The sequence below is a fragment of the Rattus rattus genome, chromosome 7 (genome assembly GCF_011064425.1).
Source record: "Rattus rattus isolate New Zealand chromosome 7, Rrattus_CSIRO_v1, whole genome shotgun sequence".
Taxonomy (NCBI): domain Eukaryota; kingdom Metazoa; phylum Chordata; class Mammalia; order Rodentia; family Muridae; genus Rattus; species Rattus rattus.
This window is the reverse complement of record NC_046160.1, coordinates 39,821,818-39,846,766: the sequence shown is the minus strand read 5'-3', so window position 1 is coordinate 39,846,766 and position 24,949 is coordinate 39,821,818. Positions and strand designations below refer to the sequence as shown.

The following is a 24,949-nucleotide window of genomic DNA, read 5'->3' as shown; positions in this document are numbered from 1 at the left end:
ACACACTCCACCTCCCGTCTCTTTCAGACCTGTGGTTTACTTGTGAGAACATTTGGCAGGTATAACACAAGACCCTGGGAATATAAAGATGTATAACATAAGAAGCACCCTCTGCTCCCTGCATGAAGCACATTGGACTACTCACCCAGATTAATTCCTCTGGTACCAGCAAGTTTTCCACAGCTGCCTTCTGTTGGAGTTTATCTGAAATGGGAGTGTAGGCGTAAGGACAGTAGGCATAGTAAGTGCTGCTGATAAGCAAGGTTACCAGTAGGTCCACAAGTACCTGAAGCCAAGGGCCCCACATCTTTATTTCTTTCTTTTCTAAAATTTACATTTCAAATGTTATTCCCTTTCCTGGTTTCCTGTCCATAAGCCCCCTATCCCATCTCCTCCCCTTCTTCTATAAAGGTATCCCCCTTCCCTAACCAACCCCATTCCTGCCTCCCCACCCTGACATTTCTCCTCCACTGAGGGTCCAGCCTTGGCAAGACCAAGGGCTTCTCCTTCCATTGGTGTCCAACAAGGCCATCCTCTGCTACATATGCAGCTGGAGCCATGGGTCTGTCCATGTGTAGTCTTTGGGTAGTGGTTTAATCCCTGGGAGCTCTAGTTGGTTGGCATTGTTGTTCTTATGGGGTCGCAAGCCCCTTTAGCTCCTCCAGTCCTTTTTCTAATTCCTCCAACGGGGATCCCGTTCTCAGTTCAGTGGTTTCTGAAAGTCTGAGTCTATTAGAATACAGCAAAGGACTACTGTGCTTCTTCCCTTTCGCTTCTCCTAGTCAGATAGCCCAGCTGTTTGCCCAGGTGGACTTTATAGATTGATTTAAAAGAGTGAACCATAGGAAACTGGTTGTATCAGAGGCATTTCCCCTCTACAAAATGTATACCATCACATAGTTCAGCGAGGCAAAGAGGCTGTGGTCCTGCTGACCACACTGTCATGACTGCCCACTCCCTACCCAAATAGAGTCCTCCCCACCTGGTCCCCAATTTCTTCTGTTTTCCAGTCCTCAGGAAGGCACCTCAGATCCTCTGTGGCTCTTCCAGCACAGCACTGCCCTCTCTCCCTTTGTCCGTAGGTCTACATGTCCGCTCTGTTCCTTACCAGAGCTTCCTTGACCCCCTTTGCCCAGGATCCCTAACCATTCTGTCATCTCTATCTCCAGGGTAGTATTGGTGGCTACAACCTCTGTTTTCCTACTGTGGCTTGGATACATTCACCGCCATCTAGGACTTACCATGTCGTAGGTCACATGTTCCCATGACTGACAATTCTGCTGTCAGGCAGGGACTATGCAAGCTTGACATTTGACCTGGCATATGTCAGGCATTGGATACCAGCAAAGGCCACTGAATTTAGACATAGGGTTATAGAAACTTCCAGACTCTAGGAGGAAACATACTTGCTTGGCTTGATTAAAAGTGATCGATAGAGGTTGATTTCTAGGAAAGGGAGAGCTAGAAGCAGATGAAGCATCTACCCAGGGAAGCAGTCCAGGTTTTGTTTTGTTTTTTTTTTGTTTGTTTGTTTGTTTTTTTTCTATAAGAGTAATCCTTAGTGAGTGAGTCCTGTCTTTTAGCAGGAAGGACAGGAGTGGAGGGCCCTTCCTAGTTGAATGGAAGAGGTTCCCAGCCCAGTCATTTTTCTTATCATAAAACTTTCTCAGGCCTGGGGATGAGCCCAGTCAGTAGACTGCCTGCCTATCATGAAAGAAACCCCATGTTCAATCCCCACCACGCGATTGAAAGCAGACATGGTGGCTCATGCTTGGAATCCTAGCATTTAGAAGGACGTTCACACTGAGCAGCTTCCTGGATTTCTCTCCGTTTTATATATTGAAGAGAGGGTCTGTCAGTTGAACCCAGAGCTCATCAATCAGACACACTAGCTATCTAGTCTGCCCTGGGGAGACACTGGCTTTACCTGCCTCTAACACTAAGAGTAGAGAGAGATACTACACCAACCAAGCTTTTATTTGGGTTCTGGGGATCCAAACTCCAGTTCCTGTGCTTGCATAGCCCCCACTTTTCCCATTGAAGCATCCCCCCAGCGTTTCCCAGACTCTCTTAACCTGTCACATTCCATTGGTGGGTAAAACAGGACCCCATCAGGTACACAAGCCTTGCTACCCTTAGGAAACCAGTACACATAATCATGAGGAAATTCTCATTGCCGATCACCAGGCATTTAAGTCTCGTCTATTCTGTGGCCCTCTCAAATGATCCCTTTGCCAAGACGCCTTCCAATAGAGGTGCTCTCTGACTTTAGCAACTGTTGCACTCGGACGAGTTGCACTCTGATCAGCTCCAAGTAGAGCCATCTCTTTGCAGGTCTATATGGATGCCATGGGTTCTAACGTAAGTACAGTATGTGCCTTGGTGGCATCTTCTCTTGGCCTTTCCCATTTATTCTCCCAGATGTTGTCACGAATATCTATTTCAAGGGAAAACTAAAGGAATGTTATGGGGCGACCTTCTTCAGCCATGCCTAGATACCTGTTTTACTTTTGAAAAGTTAATTAACAGCACTGACTTATTGTCACTGTTTTCAAAAGTCGGCTACTGTCTTAGTCACTGTTCCCATTGCTGTGAAGAGACACCATGGCAGAGGCGACTCTGATAAATAAAAGCATCCAACTGGGGCCTGGTTTACCATTTCAGAGGCTTAGTCCATGATCGTCGTGGTGGAAAATAGGCAGTTATGGTGCTGGAGCAGTAGCTGGGAGTTTTCCATCCTGATCTGCAGGCAGCTAGCAGAAAGAGAAAAGAGAGAGAAAGACACTGGTGACACACTTCCTGCAACAGGGCCACACCCACTCCCAACAGGCCACAGGCCCTTACCCTTCTAAGTCTTCTTAAGCACTCCCTGGTGACTAGACATTCAAATATGTGAGCCTATCGTGGCCATTGTCATTCAGAGCCCCACGGCTGCTTTGTACTTTGCACAAGCAGAATACTTTCATAGTTTTCATGGGCTTGTAGAGGCGTCCTATAGCTGGTTTGTGGAGAAGCCAGCATCTGCCACCAGACTTAAAGCTAATAACCATTGCACATCCATCCCAAGATGCCAGGGAAGCTGTCGGGCAAGCCAGGTAGATCTTCTGAAGCAAGTGTGTATCTTCAGGTACATGTGTGTTTATGACACTTTTTTTTTTCTGACAAGACCAAAGTGGATAAAATTTATTATTCACTCTTTGGAAAATGTACACATTTGTGAAGCCTTTGTTTTCTGGTGTTTGGTTTTTATAGAAATCTAAATTTAGGTATGTGCCGGTGGTGCTTTTTCTTTTGTTTCGTTTTGTCTTAATCTAGCAGATAGACTATGTTTTTGTTTTCCGGAGCTTTTGTTTCTTTGGCTCTACATCACTTCCTTTAGTAGCAAGAGACCTGGGTCCCTGTTGTAGAGAAGTGCTCCTGGAACAGCCCTGCTGCTGAGCTCGTCCTCATTCCCTACTGCGTGACCCTCACAGTATGTCTCTCCCACAGCTCTGCTTTCAAGGTGGAAGAGGGCGACGCGCCCATCAAACGCTGCCCCAAGTGCAGGGTGTACATCGAGCGGGACGAGGGCTGTGCACAGATGATGTGTAAGAACTGCAAGCATGCCTTCTGCTGGTACTGCCTGGAGTCTCTGGACGTGAGTACCGTGCAGCCTCACAGGGCAGCCATGAGCTGTGGATTCAGATATGTGGGAGAGGGACTGTGGTTGCCTGGAAAGCTGGAGGCCTCGCTAGGGGCATCTAGCACCAGAGGATGATTCTCCTGTGTTTGTGTGAATCTTGGTTCCCTGAGGTGACATCTGGGTACCGAAGTTTGCGGCAGGCTTGGGGCTTAGCTTTATTTTGAAGAGTCTTGGAGTCTCTGCAAACATCAGAGTAAAGATTCAAGTAAGGCAAGACGGATGTCTGGTTCAGCATGACTCCGTAGCTGGTGCTGGTTCAAACTTCCAGAGTCTGACCCCGGGAAGTTCATTTCAGGCATATTTAAGTACAGCACAATTTGGAAAACCATTTCCCGGTGTAACACAATCCTGAGTACACAAGGAGACACAATTCCATTGAAACTCTTCTGAAAACACACGTCACTTCTTCCATGAAGATGGCTTTGAGAGATAGGGTATATGAATTATCTTAAGGGCCTAAGAGGATCTGATGAGGTCTCCATGATACAGACAGCACAGAGGTCACTTGGGCTATTAGCCACCTCTCCTCCTGGTAGTGAGAGCTTGAGGGATCCCCTGCCCATTGACCACCTCCACCTCCCAGCCCTCTGGGTGGAAAGCAGATTATATGCATCCTTGTCTTTGCAAAGACGACCCTGCAGGTTAACATTCATGGTTTTCCCCTAGTGCTTACCTGTGAGCTCAGACCTTTGTACTCCCAACAGAAGAAGAGGTGCTGATTAGCTTAGGGTCCTAATGAGCCTGGCTGTTGTGATAGAGTACCATTGGGGACCATGGGGATCATGAACGACAGACATCCAATTCTCACAGTTCAGGTCCTGGAGAGCCGGACTACGGCTGCTGGCACATGGGGTCCTGATGGAGGCTTCTCCCTGGACATGCTAGGAAGAGAAAGCTCTGATCTTTCCAAAGACATTAATCCTGTCAGGGACTCCATCCTCAGGAACTCATCTAAACCTAATCGCCCCCAAAGGCCCACCTCCTGACACCACAGTAGCTGCGACTTGGAACTTGGATGCCAGGAAGCACATTTAGTTAACGGAACAGTGGGGAAAATGAAAGTACACACAATAAAACATGTTGTGCATTGGGAAACGTCTGTGCCTCATCTACACGGGAGGGAAACATATATTCCCTGTGCTGCCTGCCAACATAGAAGTCCCTAGCCTAACACAGCACCTTTCTCTCATGTGTTCTCTGTGTCAAGCCTCTGCTGCTACTGCTGCAGCCGTTGCTGCTGCCACAAGGGTTTCTTGCTGCTTCAAGCCCTCCCTCATCTACAAACGCCTGTTTGTGCAGTTCAGTCAGATCTAGGCTTCAGGAAGATGAACTGACAGTGTGAAGCAGGGGGTTTATCCTGACCCTAGATAGCCTGGGCATGGTCACCCCCAGAGACCTGGTTTCTCTGGAGTCACTGACCTGGTGGAAGCAAAACCTGTCTGTTCCCCATGCTCTTTCCTCAGCCACATTGCCAGCTCGGTTATGTGCTAGTTTCCTCTCTGTTGCTATGACAAAGTGCTTTGATCAAAAGCAATGTAGAATAGATTGGTTTATCTGTTTTTGAAAACGTTTACAGTAAAGTTAGGGCAGGTACTTGAAGAATTCATGGAAAACTGCTGCTCACTTCCTCACTCCCAGCCTGACTTGAACACCTGCTTAGAGAGTGGCATTGGCACAATGGGCTTCACCTTCCCACCTCAATTAACAGTCAAGACAATGCCCCACACCCAGGCACAGAGACCACTTTGATCTGGGCAAACCCTAAATTGGAACTCCCTCTTCAGGTGATTCTAGGTTGTGTCAAGTTTACAGCTAAAGCTAAGTAGGAGGGCATCTTTCCCAAATGGTGGGACCAAGACTTTATTTTTGGAAGAGTTTGATCATACGTTCTTTAAAAGAATATCCAGAAGTAGTGGATTTAAAAATCACCTGTTAAGCACTGTAGTAAGCGCGTCCTGAGATGGGCCTATTTATATCTGTTCTGGACAGCAGAGATGTCCATGGCCAACTGCTTGACTTTAGTAGGAAGCCAAGAGGTGTTTAAGAACTTCCTTCACAAAACTAAAATCATGTCTAAGCCCCAGTGACCATCATTTTCTGGCATCGACTTGATTGAATTTAAAAATCCTAGGGCATTAGAGGCACAAGTAAGTGGGCGTGTGTGTGTGTGTGTGTGTGTGTGTGTGTGTGTGTGTGTCTGTGCAAGGGCGAGGATTACTGAGAAGGGAAGTCCCACTCTGAATATGGGTGGATGGGTGGCTCTATCCCCTGGGCCAGATGGAATGAAAATGAAAAAGGAAACCGCCAACAAAGGACCAGCATGCATCTCTCTGTGCTTCATGAGATCTGCCCCATGCGAGCAGGCAACTCCCTCTTCCCATCATACCTTCCCAACCATGATGGACTGCGTCCGCAGACCACAAGCCCAAATAAAACCCTTTCATATATGGCTTCTTGTCAAGTGTTTGAGCACAGCAAAGAGTGAAGGAACAGTGCAGACCCTGTGTAAGTCTCCGGGTGCATAAGAAAAGTCACCTTCAATATGGACCCATCATGCTCAGGAGACCTGTTCTGCCCCTGGACAGTTACCCTCCGGTGGGTGACAAGCGGCTGTCCATACCATCAGTGTGGAGGAAACATCAGTTAGGCCTTCCAAGAGGAGAAAGCAGGTGGAAGTGTCCCATTGCCGTTGTGGGAGTCGATATCATGATCTTCGGGGTCCAGCCCTCTGTGATGGGTCAACTTGATGAGATATATACTTTACATGGAGACCCACTTCTGGGCATGTCTGTGAAGAGGTTTCTAGATGGGGTTAATTGAGGTTAAATGTGGGCTGAAGTCCTCGACTGAACAGACGAGGAAGCTGCAATATGACCGGCGACCTCAAGCTGTGTATGAGGCGATGCTTTAAAATACTTTCAGACTATGAGCCAAAATGGTCCCCTTCTAAAGTTATGTCAGAATAACAAAGAAAGTTGCTAACACACACTGGCAGGCAGGAAATGCTCTGGCATGCAGCAAGGGCACATCCCACAGAGAGGGCAGTTTTGGATGGGTGTGAAGTCCACTACGCAGAGTGACATGGGGCCAGAGGCTAGAGGATGGGGGTGGCTGGGGACATGAAAGTTGAGCAAGAGTTTGTTCACCTGCCAAAGAGAACAAGGGATGTTGAAGCTAGCAGTTACAAAAGAATTGGACGGACACACACACACACACACACACACACACACACACACACACACACACACACACACACACACACAAAGGCCTGATGTGGCCAGAAACACTGGTGGGAGGAGCTGAAGCCAGGGTGGAGTAGTGCTCTTCTCTGTGTGTGAGGAGGAAGACTCTGACCTCCCTCCCTTTGCCTGGATACCTGGTAAAACAACCAGACGAGGACAGATGGGATCAGAACCCCTTACAGAGTCTGGAGAATGAGCTTGCGCTCTGCCTGTGGGTCAGTATTATTACCAGAATGGTTAGGATCAAAGCCTGGATTTCGGTGGCCCTCATGACTACACTTAGCTACCCAGCCTCAATACCCCAGTTAAGAAGCAGAGAGATTTATTCAGCGTGGTCCCATTGGGCGGAGAAACAGGTAAAGGAGTCCAGTGATCCGGCCCTCAGCCCCGTGGATGCCTCTTCCAGGTTTAAATAGAGGGCGAGATATAAGAATCTAGCAGCCCTGGCCAAGGTGTGGTCGTGGCCATCACGGCCTCAGCTCCAGACTCTGCTGCAAGGCAGCCTGACAAGTGGTCAGGAAGTTGGTTGTGAGCTTAGCCCGAGAGACAACCACAGCCTCCCTTAGTACCAGGTTTCAGCTTATTTCTTCTCCTAGGAACCCCAAGTCCTTGAGGGCATTGCTTTTTTTATACTCTTAGAGGCTGGCATAAAAGCTGGCACTGAAGTCAGGATTCTTATCTCAGAGCTGGGAAAGCAGAGGCAGGGGGATTCCTGGAGCTCCTTGGACAGCCCATCTAACTGAATTGCTGAACTATGGGTTCAAGCTACTGGTGTCCCAAGCATCTCTCTTTAGAATATTTCTGCCTGTGCCAGAGTGGTCACGGTATCCGTGGGTATGGTCTGGAAGTTTTTGTTTGCCACAGGCTATCTAGAAGGATTGGACAACCAGTACCCACTTTCAAGGGCGGACATCAGTAAAGACTCTAAAGTAGTTGATGCCCTGTGGTTCTTGATGTGTACTTTTGAAAAGGACTTGAAAGCCTTTTAGAGAGCCTGCAGAACAAGATGCTGGGATAGGCAGATTGGGAAAAATGAGACGAGCGCACTTAAGCTATTCTCTGGGGAAGTGTACTATTAACATCGATGTGAAGGAAAAGGCAATTAAGACTCCAAGAGGAGAGCTCTCGGCGGGCAGAAGTGGCCAGATGGAGTTTCAACAAAGACACATCTGGAGCTAGAAGAGGCTCACCTGTCCTAGGAGGGTGAGACAGCTGCTGGGCTTCTGCCTCCAGTGGTCATTGCCTGGAACTGCATTGTAAAAGCCAGTGTTTACTGCCACACTGCCATATAATCAGACCATGGCACCTTAGGACAGAAAACGCCAGGGTGGTTCCCCTTTCAACACGAGAGACAGACTAGGTCCACTATTCCCTAGTGTTGATCTGAGGGGCGAGAAGTTGGTGGGTGGTATCCTAGACTTTTCTGGTTATATTAGACCCCATGGTTATTCTTAAAAGGAAGCTTCCCATTGGTGTCCTTGGTTAAATGAACAAATGGTATTGGCCTGTTGGGTGCTGTTTCCTACCTGTTTCCTGTGTGGGTGGTGGACCGGTAGGTCTTCCTGTGTGTGGAGGTGAGAAGAGTACATGTCCCGGATACTCAGTGGTGCTGAAACAGATTGAGGTACATTGAGTGATGATCATCCTCAGAGGGACCAACCAACCAACATAATGAGCCTTCAGCCCAGGAACATGGCAGTCTGGAGGTGACTGTCCTGAGAGCGTGAGGTAGGGCCACCTGGAGGGGGATATGGACCAGACAGCTCACTGTGCACTGTGAAAGGATCCCTGCTCACTCTAGACAGGTGGCGACCTTGTGGGTAGAGGGTGGTTGCTGGACTAGGTCTTGAATAAAGAGAAGCATGGTGGTGTTCTGAGCTAAGGAAGGACTCACCTGATGAGAAGCTGTTCTGGTACTGTGAGATTGACACAGGCAGGCCCAGAGGAACTCAGGAGACTCAGAACCTGATCTTTCTCTTCAGTCACCTGTGTTAGCACAAGCTCCAGAGGCAGCCTCTACACCCAGGAGACCCCTGGCTCAGTACTGAAATCTGGCCAAGGCTTCCTCTTGACTGAGGCGCACACTTCCTTCTTGCTGCTCTTTGGAGAGGGATGATGGCCAAGAGGGACAGTCTCCAGGCGGGCAGCACGGGAACGCCCTCGCTGTCACTTATGTTTGTGTCCACATACTATGTATTTGGAAAGGTAAAACAGACTGAAATGTTCAAAAGACTCGGAGTCCAAGTCCAGAATTCACTGTAGACCTTTCTCTGCCCTTCCCAGGATGACTTTCTTCTGATACACTATGACAAGGGGCCCTGCCGCAACAAGCTGGGTCACTCCCGGGCATCAGTGATCTGGCATCGGACACAGGTAGGAGGCTGTCCACCTGGAACTTTGATCCCAAGGAAAACGTGTGTGTGAGTGTGTGTGTGTGTGTGTGTGTGTGTGTGTGTATTCTAGAAGATGAGAGTGTGTATGTTTGTGTTCTAGAGGATGAGTATGTTTGTGTTCTAGAGGATGAGTATGTTTGTGTTCTAGAGGATGAGTGTGTCTGTTCTAGAGGATGAGTGTGTGTGTTCTAGAGGATGTGTGTGTGTTCTAGAGGATGAGTGTGTGTTCTAGAGGATGAGTGTGTGTGTTCTAGAGGATGAGTGTGTGTGTTCTAGAGGATGAGTGTGTGTGTGTTCTAGAGGATGAGTGTGTGTGTGTTCTAGAGAATGAGTGTGTGTGTGTTCTAGAGGATGTGAGTGTGTGTGTGTTCTAGAGGATGAGTGTGTGTGTGTGTTCTAGAGGATGAGTGTGTGTGTTCTAGAGGATGAGTGTGTGTGTGTTCTAGAGGATGAGTGTGTGTGTGTTCTAAAGGATGAGTGTGTGTGTTCTAGAAGATGAGTGTGTATGTGTGTGTTCTAGAAGATGAGTGTGCATATGTGTGCATTCTTGAAGATGACTGTATGTCTGTGTGTGTTCTAGAAGATGAGTGTGTGTTTGTGTATGTTCTAGAATATGAATGTGTGTTTTAGAAGATGAGTGTGTATATGTGTGCATTCTTGAAGATGAGTGTATGTATTAGAAGATGAGTGTGTATGTATGTGTGTGTTCTAGAAAATGAGTGTGTGTGTATGTGTGTATTCTAGAAGATGAGTGTGTTTGTGTTTGTGTGCGGGTCCTAAAAGACTTGCCAATTGAAAGTAATGCTGATGGCCCTGGGCCCAGTGTTCAGAACCCCTTGTGCTTGATGAAGAGCTGTCTAGAGCTGTCCTGAGAGAGGCAAGCGAGTTGCTAACAGGAAAGGATGATGGGCAACTAATGGAACATTTCTGCTGTCTGTGCTGTAAGTGTCTCTTATGTTAGCTGATTCAGCAGAGTCGAATTATATGTTGAGTGGTATTTATCACCTGTGTGGCAGGCAGGCCCCTCTGGGAGTCAGAGCCACATCTGTAAGACGTTCTTTTGTGAAGCCTGCTGTCTATTAGGTGAAAAGCATAGGGGTGCTGAACCAGCATCCTCACCCACAACATAAATCATCTCCGGAGTGAGGGACAGGGATGGGGTCTTAGATGGAGTGGGTGAGAAGGTTCTTTATGGGTGAGTATTATTTCTGAGTATCAAGGAGTACAGCTATGTGTAAGCAGCTCAGGATAGAGAGGACAGAGACAAGTGAGGTGCTTGGATCATGGAAGGACAGAGTGGGACAGGGAGTACAGGGTTAGTTTGGGATTTCAGCAAGACCATGACTCAGGTCATGGATTGTATTCAAGTTGGTAACTATGAAGGGGTTAGGAGAGTGGGTTCTACAGTACTCCCTGGTTGCTGTGGAAGGGGCTTCTTTCACAGACCTTCTTGTGAATTCTCTGAGGACACTGTGTCAATCCATGTGAAGACAGAGACCCATTCTCAGGATGGTAGCCTAGAATTGGGAGTAGAACTAACTGTAACTACCTTTTCTTGACACTCATTGCTACAAGTTGATGGAGCTGGCAGCTCGCGAGTGTGAATGTCTGCAGCAGGACTGAGGGGAAAGGCATAAAACCTGTGCCTGCAAAGTGTCACTTAGGAGCAGGTACTGCTCCCAGGGATTGACCAGGCCTAATGCCTCTACTCATTCTCTGACAGCAGTGGGGGGTATGAGTCTCTTTGGAGTTCCTTGCTTTTCAAGTAGCTCTACTATAAGCATCCATGTGGGAGAATGTCACTCACAACTGTTGGCTTGTCCTCAGGAATATGCTAGCTTCAGTATGATGTACAGCATTTCAGACACACGCAGGCTATAGGTAAGGGAACACAGCACATCAAAGATTAGAGTTAGATTGAGATAGACCAAAAGCAATGGGCAAGCCTGTGCTCAAGGATAGGGAAAGGCCATCACAAAAGTGATGAGTATGTAGAGAGCGGAAGTGAAGGGCAGATGTGGCATACATGAGGGAGACTCTTTATGGAAGGCCTTTCCCCATTCCCTGTTCATTTGCAAGCAAAGCTAGGTCCTGTGTTAGGGCCCTGCTGCTTTCAATTTCATCCAGTCCTAACACACCACAGACTGTCCATGCCTCCAAAAGACCCCTTTATTCTTGTGGTTTGCCTGGCTTAGTAGGTTGCCTAGAGAGGCCCTGTTCTCCTGCCAGCCTCCCAGTTCTGGAGCCAGGGGCACCTCCCCCATTTCCTCTTTGGACAGGATTCCTGCCTTAGCCCTGCTCTCGACAGACTTGTTAATGATGTTGAGAGACAGAGTTTTATCATCTTTCATCAATATCCTTGTGACATTTTTATTGAGTGTTTGCAGAGCACACAGCATTGTAAGAGGGAAATTCAGAAACCTAGTCTAGACTAAGCAAGGGTCTGGGACCACATCTTTTCTTTAAGTTTTATGGGCTTGGCATAAAACCCGTGCTCTCCTGTGTCTGTATAGCCTTGGTCTTCCTTACTCCCAAATCTCTGCTTCATGCCCTGACCAGCTCTGCGATGCCTCTTGCACTCCGTGCAGCCTACTCAGGCCTTACATCTGACCTGAATATGTGACATCACCCCCCTCTCTCAGAAAGACGGTGTGCCCACACCATACCTTTTGCTCGCACAACTGCCTTCCCCACTGGACCCTTCATCTGTCTTGCATGTTGAGGTGCATCACCCTGTCCTCGATGTAAGGGTTTTCTCATCCTTGTTGTCTCAGTGCCCTGGTCCTGTTACCAGGTCAGAGAGATGCTTCAGAAATGGCTGTTAGAAGAGGTGACACTTCAGCTTGAATGGTCATGTTGCTTTTTCACAGGATTCCCCAGCCTTCTTTTCTTAGTTGCTTCCTTGATATATAGCAGGTTTGAACTAGAGTAGCCATGATCTCTGTTCTGTCTCTTCATGGTCTGTTCCTGACAGAGACAGACATAGTAAGCTTATGGGTTTCCACCCAGAGGCCTGTATACCCGGGTGTGGGCATAGTGGTAATATCACTTGAGCTTCTAGTGAGAAGATAGGCAAGGCCCAGTCAAGGAGGTAGACGTGAGCCTGGAGCAGTTGTGATGGGGGAAGCAGAGCCCAGGAACAGCTGTGCGGTGAAATTGGACATGTATGCAGTGGCAGGGGAGGACAACCGTGCTCTCAAGAGGCCCACACACTAGTAGGTTCACCTTTTGGTGTTGGGTCTAGCAGAGAGGTAGTTCCTACTTCCTTTGATTGCTTTTACTGCTTCTCAAGTCTTGCCCTCTGGCTCCATGCTGCATTGCTGGCCACACCCTCCCACATGCGATGCTTTGAATGGAATCCAGCAACCCTGAAGATTCCAATCTAGCCTGTTCACAAGCTGGAATCGAGGAGTTCATGTCACATTGGAAGCAAGGGCATACCTGTTGCTCATCCAGGCTAGAAGACTGGACCAGAGCAGAAAGAAGCAGGGCTGACAGTGGGAGCGGGATGGGGCGGGGGTGGGGGTGTAGGGTATTGATATATAAGACCATGTGTTCTGCAGGTTAAAACTTGAAAAACGAAAACCTTAAAGGAGGAGAAAGTGTGGGCAGAGACTCAAATATCATGGGTCAGCATCACAAAGCATTTGGCATGTATCTGATGGTAGTTGGAATCAGACATGAGTTGGGAAGGGAGAGAGCAGATGCTATGGGTAAGCTAAAGCTAACATTGGGAACTCACCAAAGGTTTTAGAGCCCAAGAATAAAATGCAACGAAGGTCTGACTTAAGGATCTACCAAATCACATTTAGCGGGAAATGCCAGGCTGGAAGCCTCTGGAAACCCGATGTCCTCCACTTCCCCTTTCTCCCGCTCATATCCATTCCATCTATTTTGAAAATCTGCCCCAGTCCTGTATCTTGTGCCCAGAATCTCTAGAGCACTGGGCACCTAGCACCTCTTAAGCGTGGGCTTTTGACTGTGATCGGACACCCACAGGTAGACACATCCAACATTCTGAAGGCACGTAAGTACCCACTGTCTGCAAAGACATCAGCTAAAGTCCTGACATTAACCCTGCAAGCAGGTCCGGTGTCCTTCTCCTTACCAAGGACAGGGCAACTGCTGAGAATTTCATGGGAGTTGGGATACTAGGGATGTCTCCGCTCAGGGCCTTGGTTAACTCAGACCTCCATGACATTCATGATGGACCTCAAGTATAGTGCACTGTGACCACAGTCTTTGGGCATGTTGCCTGCAGTGTAAAATATGTGGATTTTATGAGTCCCTGCTTCCTTAGCCTTCTTCGTTATAAAGTTTGGTAACATCGTTAGCAGATTTTGAGGCTCTGCGCCTTAGAGACATCGCAGCTAGCTTTTTATCAGTTTTCTGAGCATAAAGTATTGCATACTGAATGCATTTGTCTCAGCCCCCTTGTCAAATACTCCATTGTTGGAGGCTTGGGGGTGGGGGGGCTATTTAATTGGGTTCTTCTATCTACCACCATCCTAACCTCTATTCTTCCCCAAGCCCTTCTGAGCCTCCAACACTAGGTAGGAGAGAAAGGTTAGAAGGAAAGGGCTACAGACTTCTTCAGCCTACTTCCTGCTGGTTAGGGGGCATCAGGTTCCTTGGGGGCAAGTCCAGTCTTCATCGTCAGGCTGTCTCAGCCAACAGTCATCCAGCAACCCAGCAATAGCAAAGCCATCAGCAAAGAGCAGCAGTCGTTACAGGCTCTCCTGGGTCTTTCACATTTATACCCTTTCCAGAGTCCCCAGAATTAAACTATCTGCAGCTGTCAAAAACCACACGCCCCTAGAGCAGGAGACAATCATTAGTTGCTGTGAACAAACTGAAGCAGCCCCATATCTCACACTTGGGATAAAAAAACAAACAAAAATATATTCGAATACCGTGACTGGGTTTTTAAAGAAACCAAAATTCTCACTCCACTATGAATACATTACATATTATGAATTTTTTTTAAAAATCCTCTTTCTTGTAAAGGTTTTGTACAACTTACCTTGTCCTGAGTTTGCACACACACACACACACACACACACACACACACACACACACACACACACACACACACCCCTGTTATTCTGGGTAACAAGGTCTTCTGGGAAGAGAAACAGGACTGGAAAGGGGTAGTGTCTGGGCAGGCTGTGGTGCTAGTTGTACACAGAAAGACATCTTATGAGCTCATAACTGAGTCTCAGTTGATGATGATGATGGCTGGGCACAACATCCAACCTTCTTTTGAACATTTAGCATAAATGCTACCGCTGGGGAGTCTCCACTGGCTTTGCTCCATCACCATCCCAGACACAAGCTGAAGCACAGAAGAGCTGGACACTGTTTTCTTTTCTCACTATAATGAGACATATCCTTCACAATATGGGTATCTGCCAGGAGAATCTTCTCTAAGCTTCCCTTCTCTTGTGAATGGCTAAGAAGGTTTAGTCCAACCATGAGGCAGCCTTCATCTTAGACCTTTAGGCCAGCCCATTTCTGATTGTGCATTCCCTCATGTATGTAAGCATATGCACCCCCACTCCCAGCTGAAGGACTGGGGAGCCTGGAGAGGTGCTTAAACAGACACTAGAATGACCGTCTGAGAGGCTGGCACCATCCCGGGCCCTTGGTAAAAGCATATCGGAACACGGATTTTGTCTGTGTTAAATGAGAACTCAGAAATCTGGGTGCGGCAGCACACATCTGTACCCCAGCAGTAGGAAATGGGACACAGGGTCTTGATGGCCACCCAGGCTAGCCAAATCTGTGTTCTCAGGTTTAGCGAGAGACTGTGTCTCAAAAAGAGAAAAAGTTGGATAACAATCAAGAAAGAAACCCAACTTGTGCTGGAGACCTCCACACATGTGCACACACAGTTGGGCACACACCCAAACGAATTCTTCTAAATTGAGATCTTTGAGCTGCATTTCAATCCAAGGACATGGGTTCCTTTATTGGAATCGTTCCAATCATCTTAGGCCTACCTAGTTTTCCTCTGCAATGAGTGACTTTTTTCTTTCTTTCTTTTTTCTTTCTTTTTTCTTTCTTTCTTTCTTTTCTTTTTTTTTTTTTTTTTTTTTTTTTTTTGGTTCAACTGGGTCATCCCAGGGCGTGTGCTAGCAGGGAGACTAGGCGTGCTCACAAAGCTTGTATTCTGATATAACTGTATTGGCTTATGAAGGAGGCTTGTTTTCCTGTACCCCCAATGCATGCTGAGGTCACCATGTATGTACTGAGTGATGATCCTCTTGGGAGCCTGGATCCATCCCTCTGCCACCGATATGGTTTGCCCACAGCCTGACCACGGAGGCATGTTCACGGAGTGACTTTTTCTTTGCGTCCCTCACTTTTGTCTCTTTCTTTTCTCCCTCTGGTGATTTCTGCATTTGCTCAGCCTACCGAACGGCATGTAAATACAGACAAGGTAGGCTGAGGAGCCGAGCCGAGGTGTTGTCTTATACTGGGGAGAATGTGAGCCTGCAGTCACGGGTTTGACTGAGGAAGATGCATGGCTTCTTCAGTCATTTGCCATCTGGTGTTATCGGGAGCTCCAGATGACCTTGGGTGACTTCACTGCACGCGTTGGGACCTTAAAGTTAAACGTATGTGTTTGTATGTGCACCTGAGTGCAGATGCCTACAGAGATAAGGAGGAAGCATCAGATTCCTTAGAACTAGAATTATAGACATTTGTGACCTGCCCAGCGTTTACTAGGAACCCAACTCAGATCCTCTACAAGAGCAGTGTCCTAAGTGCTAGGCCATCTCTCCAGCTACCACATCGTGCACGTGATTTTTTTTTTCCGGAGTTACCGAACCCAGGGCCTTGCGCTTGCTAGGCAAGCGCTCTACCGCTGAGCTAAATCCCCAACCCGTGCACGTGATTTTTAACATGTCATCTGACATGCTTGGTGGGATCCCATCACCAATATTATGTTTAGCAAACAAACATGACCGGCTCGGCGGCACAGCCTCATGTACAGTTCAGAATATGATCGTATTCATTTATTTATAAATGTGGGCAGGTACATGTACAGTGGTGTATGTGCACGTGTGTGCTTTGTTTCCAGAAACAACTCCAATAAAGGAATTCCTTCCTTTCCTGATGTTTGATGCTTTTCCATATAGTGGGCCTTAGAGATCATCTATCACATCCGAAGTTGAGAAAACAGACTTGGGGGAGTCGTGCACTTATCGTCTTGAGCACAAGGTGGCAGTCAAACTCCACATTCAGATTTTCAGTAGGAAGAGTGTGGCCAATTAGGCAAGGATAGGGAAAAGAGGACCTTGTTCATTTGAAACAACCCCACTGCCTGGTGTAGGTGTGTCAGCAGGCCTTATTACCTAGAAGGGAAAAAATGAGTTTTTGAAAATATCAAAAATGTTCAGACTAGCAAAACTAGTTTGTTGCAGTATCTGATGTCCCATGACCCTGCCATTCTAATTCCTTCATTGGAAGGGTCCTGTCCTTGTCCTCTTATATATTTACCATCTGGGAATCTTTGCCATCTCAGCCATTTCCTGTCCTCTAGGGCAGGGCATTTTCTTGGATGACCTTTACCCAGAGCCGAACCCACTTCCTGCGAGGTTTATTAGCCACTGATGAAGTATGGTCTTTCTGTTAGACAGTGTTCTCCTGGAGTGTCCGTATCTCAGGTGCAGCTAGCCATGGTCTAACGGTTGCTCAGGGAGAAATCACTAAATGGTTAAATGCATAGAAGAGTGGATCGGGGAGGGGCATGAAGGAAGGAAGGAAGCAAGGGAGGAAAGGGAATTAAAGATAGATAGATAGATAGATAGATAGATAGATAGATAGATAGACAGACAGACAGACAGACAGACAGACAGACAGACCAGCAGTTGGTTGGAGAGATAGGAGGAAGTATGGCCCTGTGGATGGTTGCTAGAGGGATAAATCTATGAATGAGTGGGTAGGTGGTGGATGGATACGTTCATGACTCCGTGGACGGTTGGATAGGTGAGTGGGTGAATGAACGCAGAGATGGATGGTTAGTTGAATAGACAAATTCATGGGATTGGCAAACTGTATGGTGGGGCGGTGGATGGATATATGAACAGATGGATTGGTGGGTAATGGCGGGTGCTAGTTGGTATGGTTTAAACTTCAGCTATGCAACCTGCGGATCAGCCTTCCTCACCTTCCTTCTTTGTTTCCTTTCTAGGTGGTGGGGATTTTTGCTGGATTTGGGCTTCTGCTCTTAGTGGCCTCCCCGTTCTTGCTCCTGGCCACACCCTTTGTACTTTGCTGCAAATGCAAGTGCAGTAAAGGTGACGATGACCCGTTGCCCACCTAGAGGACGGCATGATGCTGGAACAGACCCCTTCCTCGGGACGTGTGGCTCCCCTGTCCCCTACCACCCCTCTCACTAAACATGGTTTTTGCCTTATGTGCCCCGTTGAGCTTCAGTGTCCGACTCGCTGCAGAGATTTCAGGGATGACGCCAGCGAGTGGGCAGAGGCCCAGGCGTGGTCTCCCGGGTGCTGCTGAGGCAACGGAGGCAAAGTGGGGTCGGGGGGCGGGCGTCCCACAGAGTCATTCTGTGTCTGCAGACCTGGCTGGGGGTAGCATCAGCTGCACATCGGGCAGTTTCCTCCCCTGGGAGTTTCTGAGACCCGCTTGGACAGAGGGACACTTTGACTTCAAGATGGCGTATGTTGTCAGTAGAAGTCTTCGAGAATTAGTACTCTCTCCGGCCAGCACCTGAATATCCGACTTGAGGAAAAAAAACCCACCCTGTTTGTGACAACTGTTTTTATTCCTAAAGGCATTTAGTAAAAATCCTTTTTAGAAAGCTTCCCCCCCACACACACACCCTGTCAACTGAGTAGTGAAAATCAATAAGGTGCGTATAAACCATCCTATGCCTTTTTTCGAAATGTGCATTTTATGAAGTTATAGGTAAATCTTTTCTGGCCTGACCATTTCTTTCAGGAGCTACAGAAAGCCTTATGCACACTCTGTGTTTCTTCTTGGAACCCGCTGTAATCGGTTTTTTGAATGCTGTGAGCTGTGTACCGTTACCCACACGGGCCCCGTTGCATTTCTTTGAAAACACTGCTACATGTGTAGGATCATCTCTCGCCCCACCCCGTTGCCCTCTGCCCCCGTTCAGCTCACAGGGTTCATCCCTTCAGCCCTCTCCCTCCCAGGTGGCATCAGATGCCTTTGGATATCTTTAAACCAGATGTTTTCCTCTGAACTAATTTTACAAGTGACTCTGTCTTGATTCCTTGCCCCACTTTTTAGGCAGGCACCAAGGAGACAGTGTCATCCATCCCTGGGGAGCTCTTGGAGGCCGGGTTGGAGCTTTCTGAAGTCTATGCTTTGTTCAAATGCTTTAAGTAATTTGAAAAAACCATGTGATTCACACAGTCTGAACTCCGTAGTTGACCAGTTTGATCTTGCTAGGGGAAAAGAAAAAAAGGAGAGAGAAAGAATGGAAAATGAAAAAGGAAGGAAGGAAAGAGGGAAGGGAGGGAGAGATCCTTATTTTGATGTGCAGAGTTTGTAAATTGACCCTTCTCTGGGCTATGTGACAGTTTCCATGTCCACAACGGACAAGATAATACTAAGACACAGGTATTCCGTGAGTTGACTCTGAAAACAGGAAGGAGTGCTTCCCTTTCAGATTTGGCTTTCAAAGTCCAGTGTGCGTCCCAGGATCAGGCTAGAGATGTCTAGGTTTGGCAGAGGAGTGAGTGGCTGGTCTGAAGGCGTATTAAGCATCCTGCAAAGGAGTAAAGCAAACACAGAGTCCTCTCATCTCAGCCATTTATCCACTGCAGCCACATCTGTAGTGGCTGTCTGTGTGACTCCACATTTATGGGTCAATGTCAAGCCCCAGCCGACACTCCCTGCAAAGAAATGACTTCATTTTCTTTATTTTTAATTGACAGTGAGTAACTGAGGTAAAACAGAACCACTGGTCTCTCACCTTCTGGTACTGATTTTTCTCTATTAAGCGAAAGCCATTTAGAAGCTCAGTCCTCACCAAAACCACACTCAAAAAGTCCCCCTGGTAGTTGGGAATTACAGGTGTGACTTCTGGGTGAAGCCTAGGCCTTGAGCCTCTGTGGTCAGAAACTGGTCAGTAGCTGGGATTTGAGACTTCAAGCCTGTAATTTGTATGTGAAAGTATCCAGCCACCACCCCTTAAAATGCCTATCAGAAGTCTCGGCAGTCCTGGGCCCAGTTCCTTCTTGCTTCACCTTGATTACTGTTGTCTGATCATTGTTCAGTGACATGCCGTCGTTGCAGTAGGGTTGACTGCAGCTCAGGCACCCTAATCAAAGATGGGGTCACCTTATGTCTGGGAGACACCTCTGTAACCCCACCTGCTCTCACACAGCAGCCTACAGTGAGCTTCCTAAGCACACGGCTGGACAGAGGTGGGAACCATAGGGGCACTGGGGCAAGCAGGTGTAGTCAGAGTATCCTGTCTGCCCTGAGTCTTTTGTAACAAGCACACTTATTCAGTTGGCTTCAGTAATAAAACCTAACTTGTCCGTTCCCTATAGAAACACCAGCAAGATCACGTTGAAATATATACACTTGTGTGTTTTCCCTGTGGGAGCCCGTTTAGTAGAGGCTCCCACGTGCATTTATCATGGACATTCAGCTAGAGCCATGTGTGACGTGAAATGCACATGGAACAGTAGAGATGGCCCCAGATGCAGCTGGTCTCTCTCAGTCCTAAGAAGGCCAAGGGGCTCTGTGATCAACCGTAGCCTCATTTCCATCGCTCAGAGTGGTTCATCAGAACTGAAATGGAGTTTCCTGAGACAGACTGTTTTCCTGACTGAAGAAGGCAGGCCTTGTGGAGAAGGCTCTTAGTGATAGGCTATGGGGCTATTCAGTATGGCTCCGCTGAGGGCTGCTGGTGTGAGAGTTATCCGAGGCTGCTGGGCTGCTGACTTTGCTACAGTCTTACCGGCTGTCTTATCTCTGCCAAACTCAGCCCTGCGCCTTGTGGCCCAAGTGGTGAGGCTTCCCATTCTCACCCAGGGTGATGCTTGCAGAGGACTGGGTGACAGCTCCTTGTAGGGACAGGGATTTGGATTTCGTGAGTCACAGCCGTCCTCCCTACACAGAAGGAGCTCAGACTACGGAACCAACACTCCCCCACCCCGTCCCCCTTTTGTACCTATCTTGAGGAGAACAAATTCTCTCTACAGCGTATTATTCTATAAAGCAGATATGAGACTCTGGCCGGTTCCCCACTGAACGCAGTGCATGTGGGAGGAAGGATAGTCAGGCTTGAAAAACTGGCTTCAAGGTGAGATTATCTTTTCCATTGGAGTTAGAAAGGGGAAAGGTTATTTTATGAATTAGAAGAGAAAGAAGAGTTCCCCTTGGTAGGCTTTAAAAATTAAGGGATTGAAAAAAAAAACCAGGGAGGACTTATTTTGTATACTTCCCAGATTTCCACTGATTAATAAATGTACCTGTGAATATATATATGTAAATCACAATGAAATCGTCAAGGGAAACCATTTTTGCATGTATGCCATTTTATGAAGGTTTCCTTAAAGAAAATAAATACCAAAGCTTGTTTCTCCCTCACAATGAACCCAAACCCTTATCAAGTTAAATGAGGTGAAGAAATTTGGCTATTGCCAAAAACTTAACCAGGGGGGAAGGGCTTGTGTTCAAACACTTACTAATGCCCTCTGACTAGGGGAACCCATCCTTTTTGGTAGTTGAAACCCCGTGGTCTCCAGCCTTCCTGACTTGGATAATCCTGTCTTCCAAGATCCCAGGGCCCTTCAGTTAGGTGTAGCTGTGTGCCACGTGCCTGACTTTTCTTTCATACTTTGCTTACTTTGCCTTGGGTGTATTTTAATCTTGTATAAAAAAAAACATGCATGTGTCAGTCATGCGCACGTGCACACGTATACATTCTGTATTTGACAAATGGTGGTAAGACCAAACGAACAAAAAAATAAGAAAATTGCATTTGTGGTTTTGCAACGTGAGTACACTTTGTACCACTAACACTGTGATGTATAAGAGCTGTCTGAATGCCTTTTCATGTTGTGATTTGTACTTTAGAATCCTATGGAAACATTTGATTTATAATTCCAATACATATTTTGAATGTATTGTGTCTTACGTAGTCTGTCTCCCCTTTCAAAGGGGTGTCTTTTTAAAGGTATTTTGGCTGGAATACAGGTGATAATTTTGTAAATCCTGCCTGGCTCCGTCTTTTGTGGCTGCTCCGTTGACGAGCCTGAAGATTGGATAATGAAGGTGGCTGGTGGCGAGACGGGAAGAGGGGGGATCTTGCCGCTCGGAACACAGCATGTGTGGTCTTAGACTGTTCATCACTGTGACAACACACCCAGCAGAAGCAACGTAGGGCTTTATTTGGTTTCATGGTTGAAGACGCCAGTCCCTTTCGGTGGAAAATAGAGGGCTGAGTCCTTAGCAACAAGAGTGTGTCACTGTGACTCTTTACGTCTCAACCAAGTAGGAAGCCAGAGAGGGAACAGCTGGTGCCCAGCTGCTTCTCTTCTCCTTTTCTATTCATTCTTGGATCTCAGCTGCATCAGTAAGTGACTATGGGAGTACGGGGCAGCGAGTCGCAGGGCATCCACACTCAGCAAGTGCAGGGGAAGGGTCAAAGGAGAGAGGGATGCTGGTGTTCAGCTCACTTTTTCAAGAAAATTTGGTTCATGACCCGTCTGTGAGATGGTATTGCCACCGTCAAGATGCCTCTTTCAGTTAACTCCTAATAGATGTACCCTTGTAAGTAGACCAAGAGGTCTGTTTGCATGATGATTCAATGAAGACTGACCAACATGTCAACCTATGAGGTCATTTCTCCCGCATTCAGGATGGATTTTTCCCCTTAGTCTGTAGAAATGCTATTATAGGCACACTCAAAGATATACTTCACTAATGAACAAGGTATTTCTTGATCCACATGTTGGCAAGGAAGATTAAGCATTAAAGACCTCCTAAAGGTTCTAAGGGTAGTCTCAATTCTCAGATGCTCAGCTCATCTAGATCATAGGGTAAATCAACTATTGAATCATTCCTTTATTTCTTGTGGTGCTGGACCAAAGTTACATCTCCGGGAAGGCTGCTGCATATGACGTCACTCCATCCATGTGCACTAGCCGTACTGCCATACTTTAATGAGGGCTCTGTAAATACCAGTGACGTTCTTTTGAATGCTGGGAAAAGTGGATAATATAGTACAGACATTTCTGATAATACAGGCAGCCATCTTCCCAAATCAACAGGGTATTGGTTCCAGGGTCCCCACTGATAGTAAAACAAGCAGATGCCAAGATCCCTTATGTAAGATAATGCAGAGTTTGCAATCCATGCGCACACATCCTACTGTGGACTTTCAGTTATCTTTAGGTTTTCCTCAAAGCCTAATACAATTCAAATGCTGTATTGGTTACTTTTCTGTTGCTGTAATAAAGTTCCATAAACAAAACCTACTTAAGGCACAAAGAATTTGCTTGATTATCTAGATACATAGAGTCCATTACAGCAGGAAATGCATGGCTTGGAGGCAGGAGCAGGAAACTGAATGATCGATCACATTTCATCTACACATAGGAGACAGAAGGAAGGGAGATGAGGATATAGACTCTCAGAGCCCACCCCAAGTGAAGTACTTCCTCTAGCAACACTATTCCTCCTAAGGTTCTAAAACAACGCCACCAACTGGAGACCAAGTATCTAAACACACGAGCTGATAGGGAGTATTCTTTTCCCCACAAATCGCCACAGATTCTCTGTAAGTAGTTGTTATAGGGGAATAACCACAAGAAAGAAAGTCTGCACATCCCGTGTAGAACTGACTTTAATTTTTCCTGGATATCCTCCCCTCTGTGGTTGGTTGAATCTGCTGATATCAAACCTACATATAAACATGATGAAGTGAACCGAAAGCCAAAAATCAGCACATGTCCCTCGAGTTTTCCATCTGCTTCATCTGAACTTTCTAGGATAATATGGACCTCATCCACTAAGGTGGATCTAGGAACAGGTAACTAGCTATTTGTCCTGTATTTAAGTTGGAAATATGCCCATAGTTTTAAATATGTACGTGGAGGGACGAGTTCTCTGATGGCTTGTTCGTGTGGACCCTGAGGGCTCAGTGCATTGGTTAAGTGACCTTTTGCTGTGACAAAAGGTATGGAGGAGAGGACTTACTTTGCTTCACAGTTCAAGGGTACAGTCTATTATGGTAGGGACTTAGTGTCATAAGACTATGAGGCAGCTGTCCCCACTGCATCAGATGTCAGAAAGAAATGAGAGCTAATGTTCAGCCCATTCAACCATACATCACCAACACAGCCCACCCAGTGAACACAGTCTAGAAAGGCTCCCAGACTTGCCTAGAGGCTCATAAAATTCCATCTACTTGGCGTTCAAGATTAACCGTCAACTTACTATATGACCTGTCATAGAGCTTTGTCTGAAGAGGTAAGCAGAAGTCAATTCTTGGAATAAGGAATGACAGGTGCGTACCAAGCTTTGGGCACGGGCACTCAGCCCTGGAGGTCTAGAAAGCTGTCCAGGGAATGCCATGCATGAGCAAGGTCTTGCAGATGAATAGGAGTTAACCTAGGAAATGAGTGTTGAGGAGGAGGCCCAGTCCAACAAACACAGGCAAGTGGCTTGATCATATCATATTTTTACGGTGGCAATAAAATTACTCAAGTATTACTACCTCATGGTGGCACAGAAATTTGGCTTTCATTGTCAATTTTCTGAGATGTGTAGCTTCCTGGGTGCTGTAAGAAAAGACCACACTGTGTAGGTGAGCAGCCTACAGTCATCTAGATTGGTGAGACAGGAAGTCCCAGATGAAAGTGTCTCCAGGGTTGGAATCTTCTGAGGGCTGTGCAGAAAAATCACTCATGTATCTTTGTTTCCTTTTGGTAGTAGTATCTGGCAGCCCTTGGCCTTCTCCCTTCTCCAGCTGAATGTGTGTGTGTGTGTGTGTGTGTGTGTGTGTGTGTGTGTGTGTGTGTGTGTGTGTGTAGTGTTCTCCCCCTTGTGTCTGTGACTGACAGTTATGGTCACACTGAGAAACTCAACTTGATGATCACAAAGACCCTATTTGCTGACATTGTCACACATTCATGAGTTCATGGGGTTCATTTTGGGGGGGAGTCTGCCTTTACCTGACAGCATGGTGTGCGGAACACTGTCCCAGCAAATCTATCAGAAGCTCGATTATTCAACTAAGCTGATGGATCAATGATCTCCTGGTATCCACCTATCGCTATCCCATAGCACCATGCTATCTACACATGCTGCTATGTTTGGCCTTTAAGTGGGTGCTGGAGATCTCAATTCGGGTTCTCATGCCTGTACAGTAGGCACTTTATGGACTAAACTGTATTACAGGCCCCCACGTACAGAATCTTAACTGCATTTCACACGGTCAGTGAGGAACTCCAAGTAATACAGGTAGACTCCCATCCATGAGACTCTGAGGATTTGGTTTGCAGAGTCCACCCAGCATACATATCCTCAATCATAATTCATTGGGGATCCATAACAGGACAAAAGCCCAATTGTGCTCAGCTATTTGAGGAGAACCTTTCAGGGATGAGAAAATG

General features: G+C 47.0%; 1 protein-coding gene across 3 annotated transcripts in view; it reads left to right on the top strand.

The window, feature by feature from the left end:
- The window catches only part of Rnf144a (ring finger protein 144A), a 119,318-nt gene extending 97,775 nt beyond the window's left edge, over positions 1-21,543 (top strand). For all 3 annotated transcript variants that reach the window (XM_032907548.1, XM_032907549.1, XM_032907551.1), the window contains 3 exons: positions 3,490-3,637; positions 9,208-9,297; positions 17,518-21,543. In XM_032907548.1, coding sequence (XP_032763439.1) covers positions 3,490-3,637; positions 9,208-9,297; positions 17,518-17,649 — 370 coding nt within the window. In that variant the 3' untranslated portion in view covers positions 17,650-21,543. The remainder of the gene's footprint in view (positions 1-3,489; positions 3,638-9,207; positions 9,298-17,517) is intronic.
- The last annotated feature ends 3,406 nt before the right edge of the window (positions 21,544-24,949 follow it).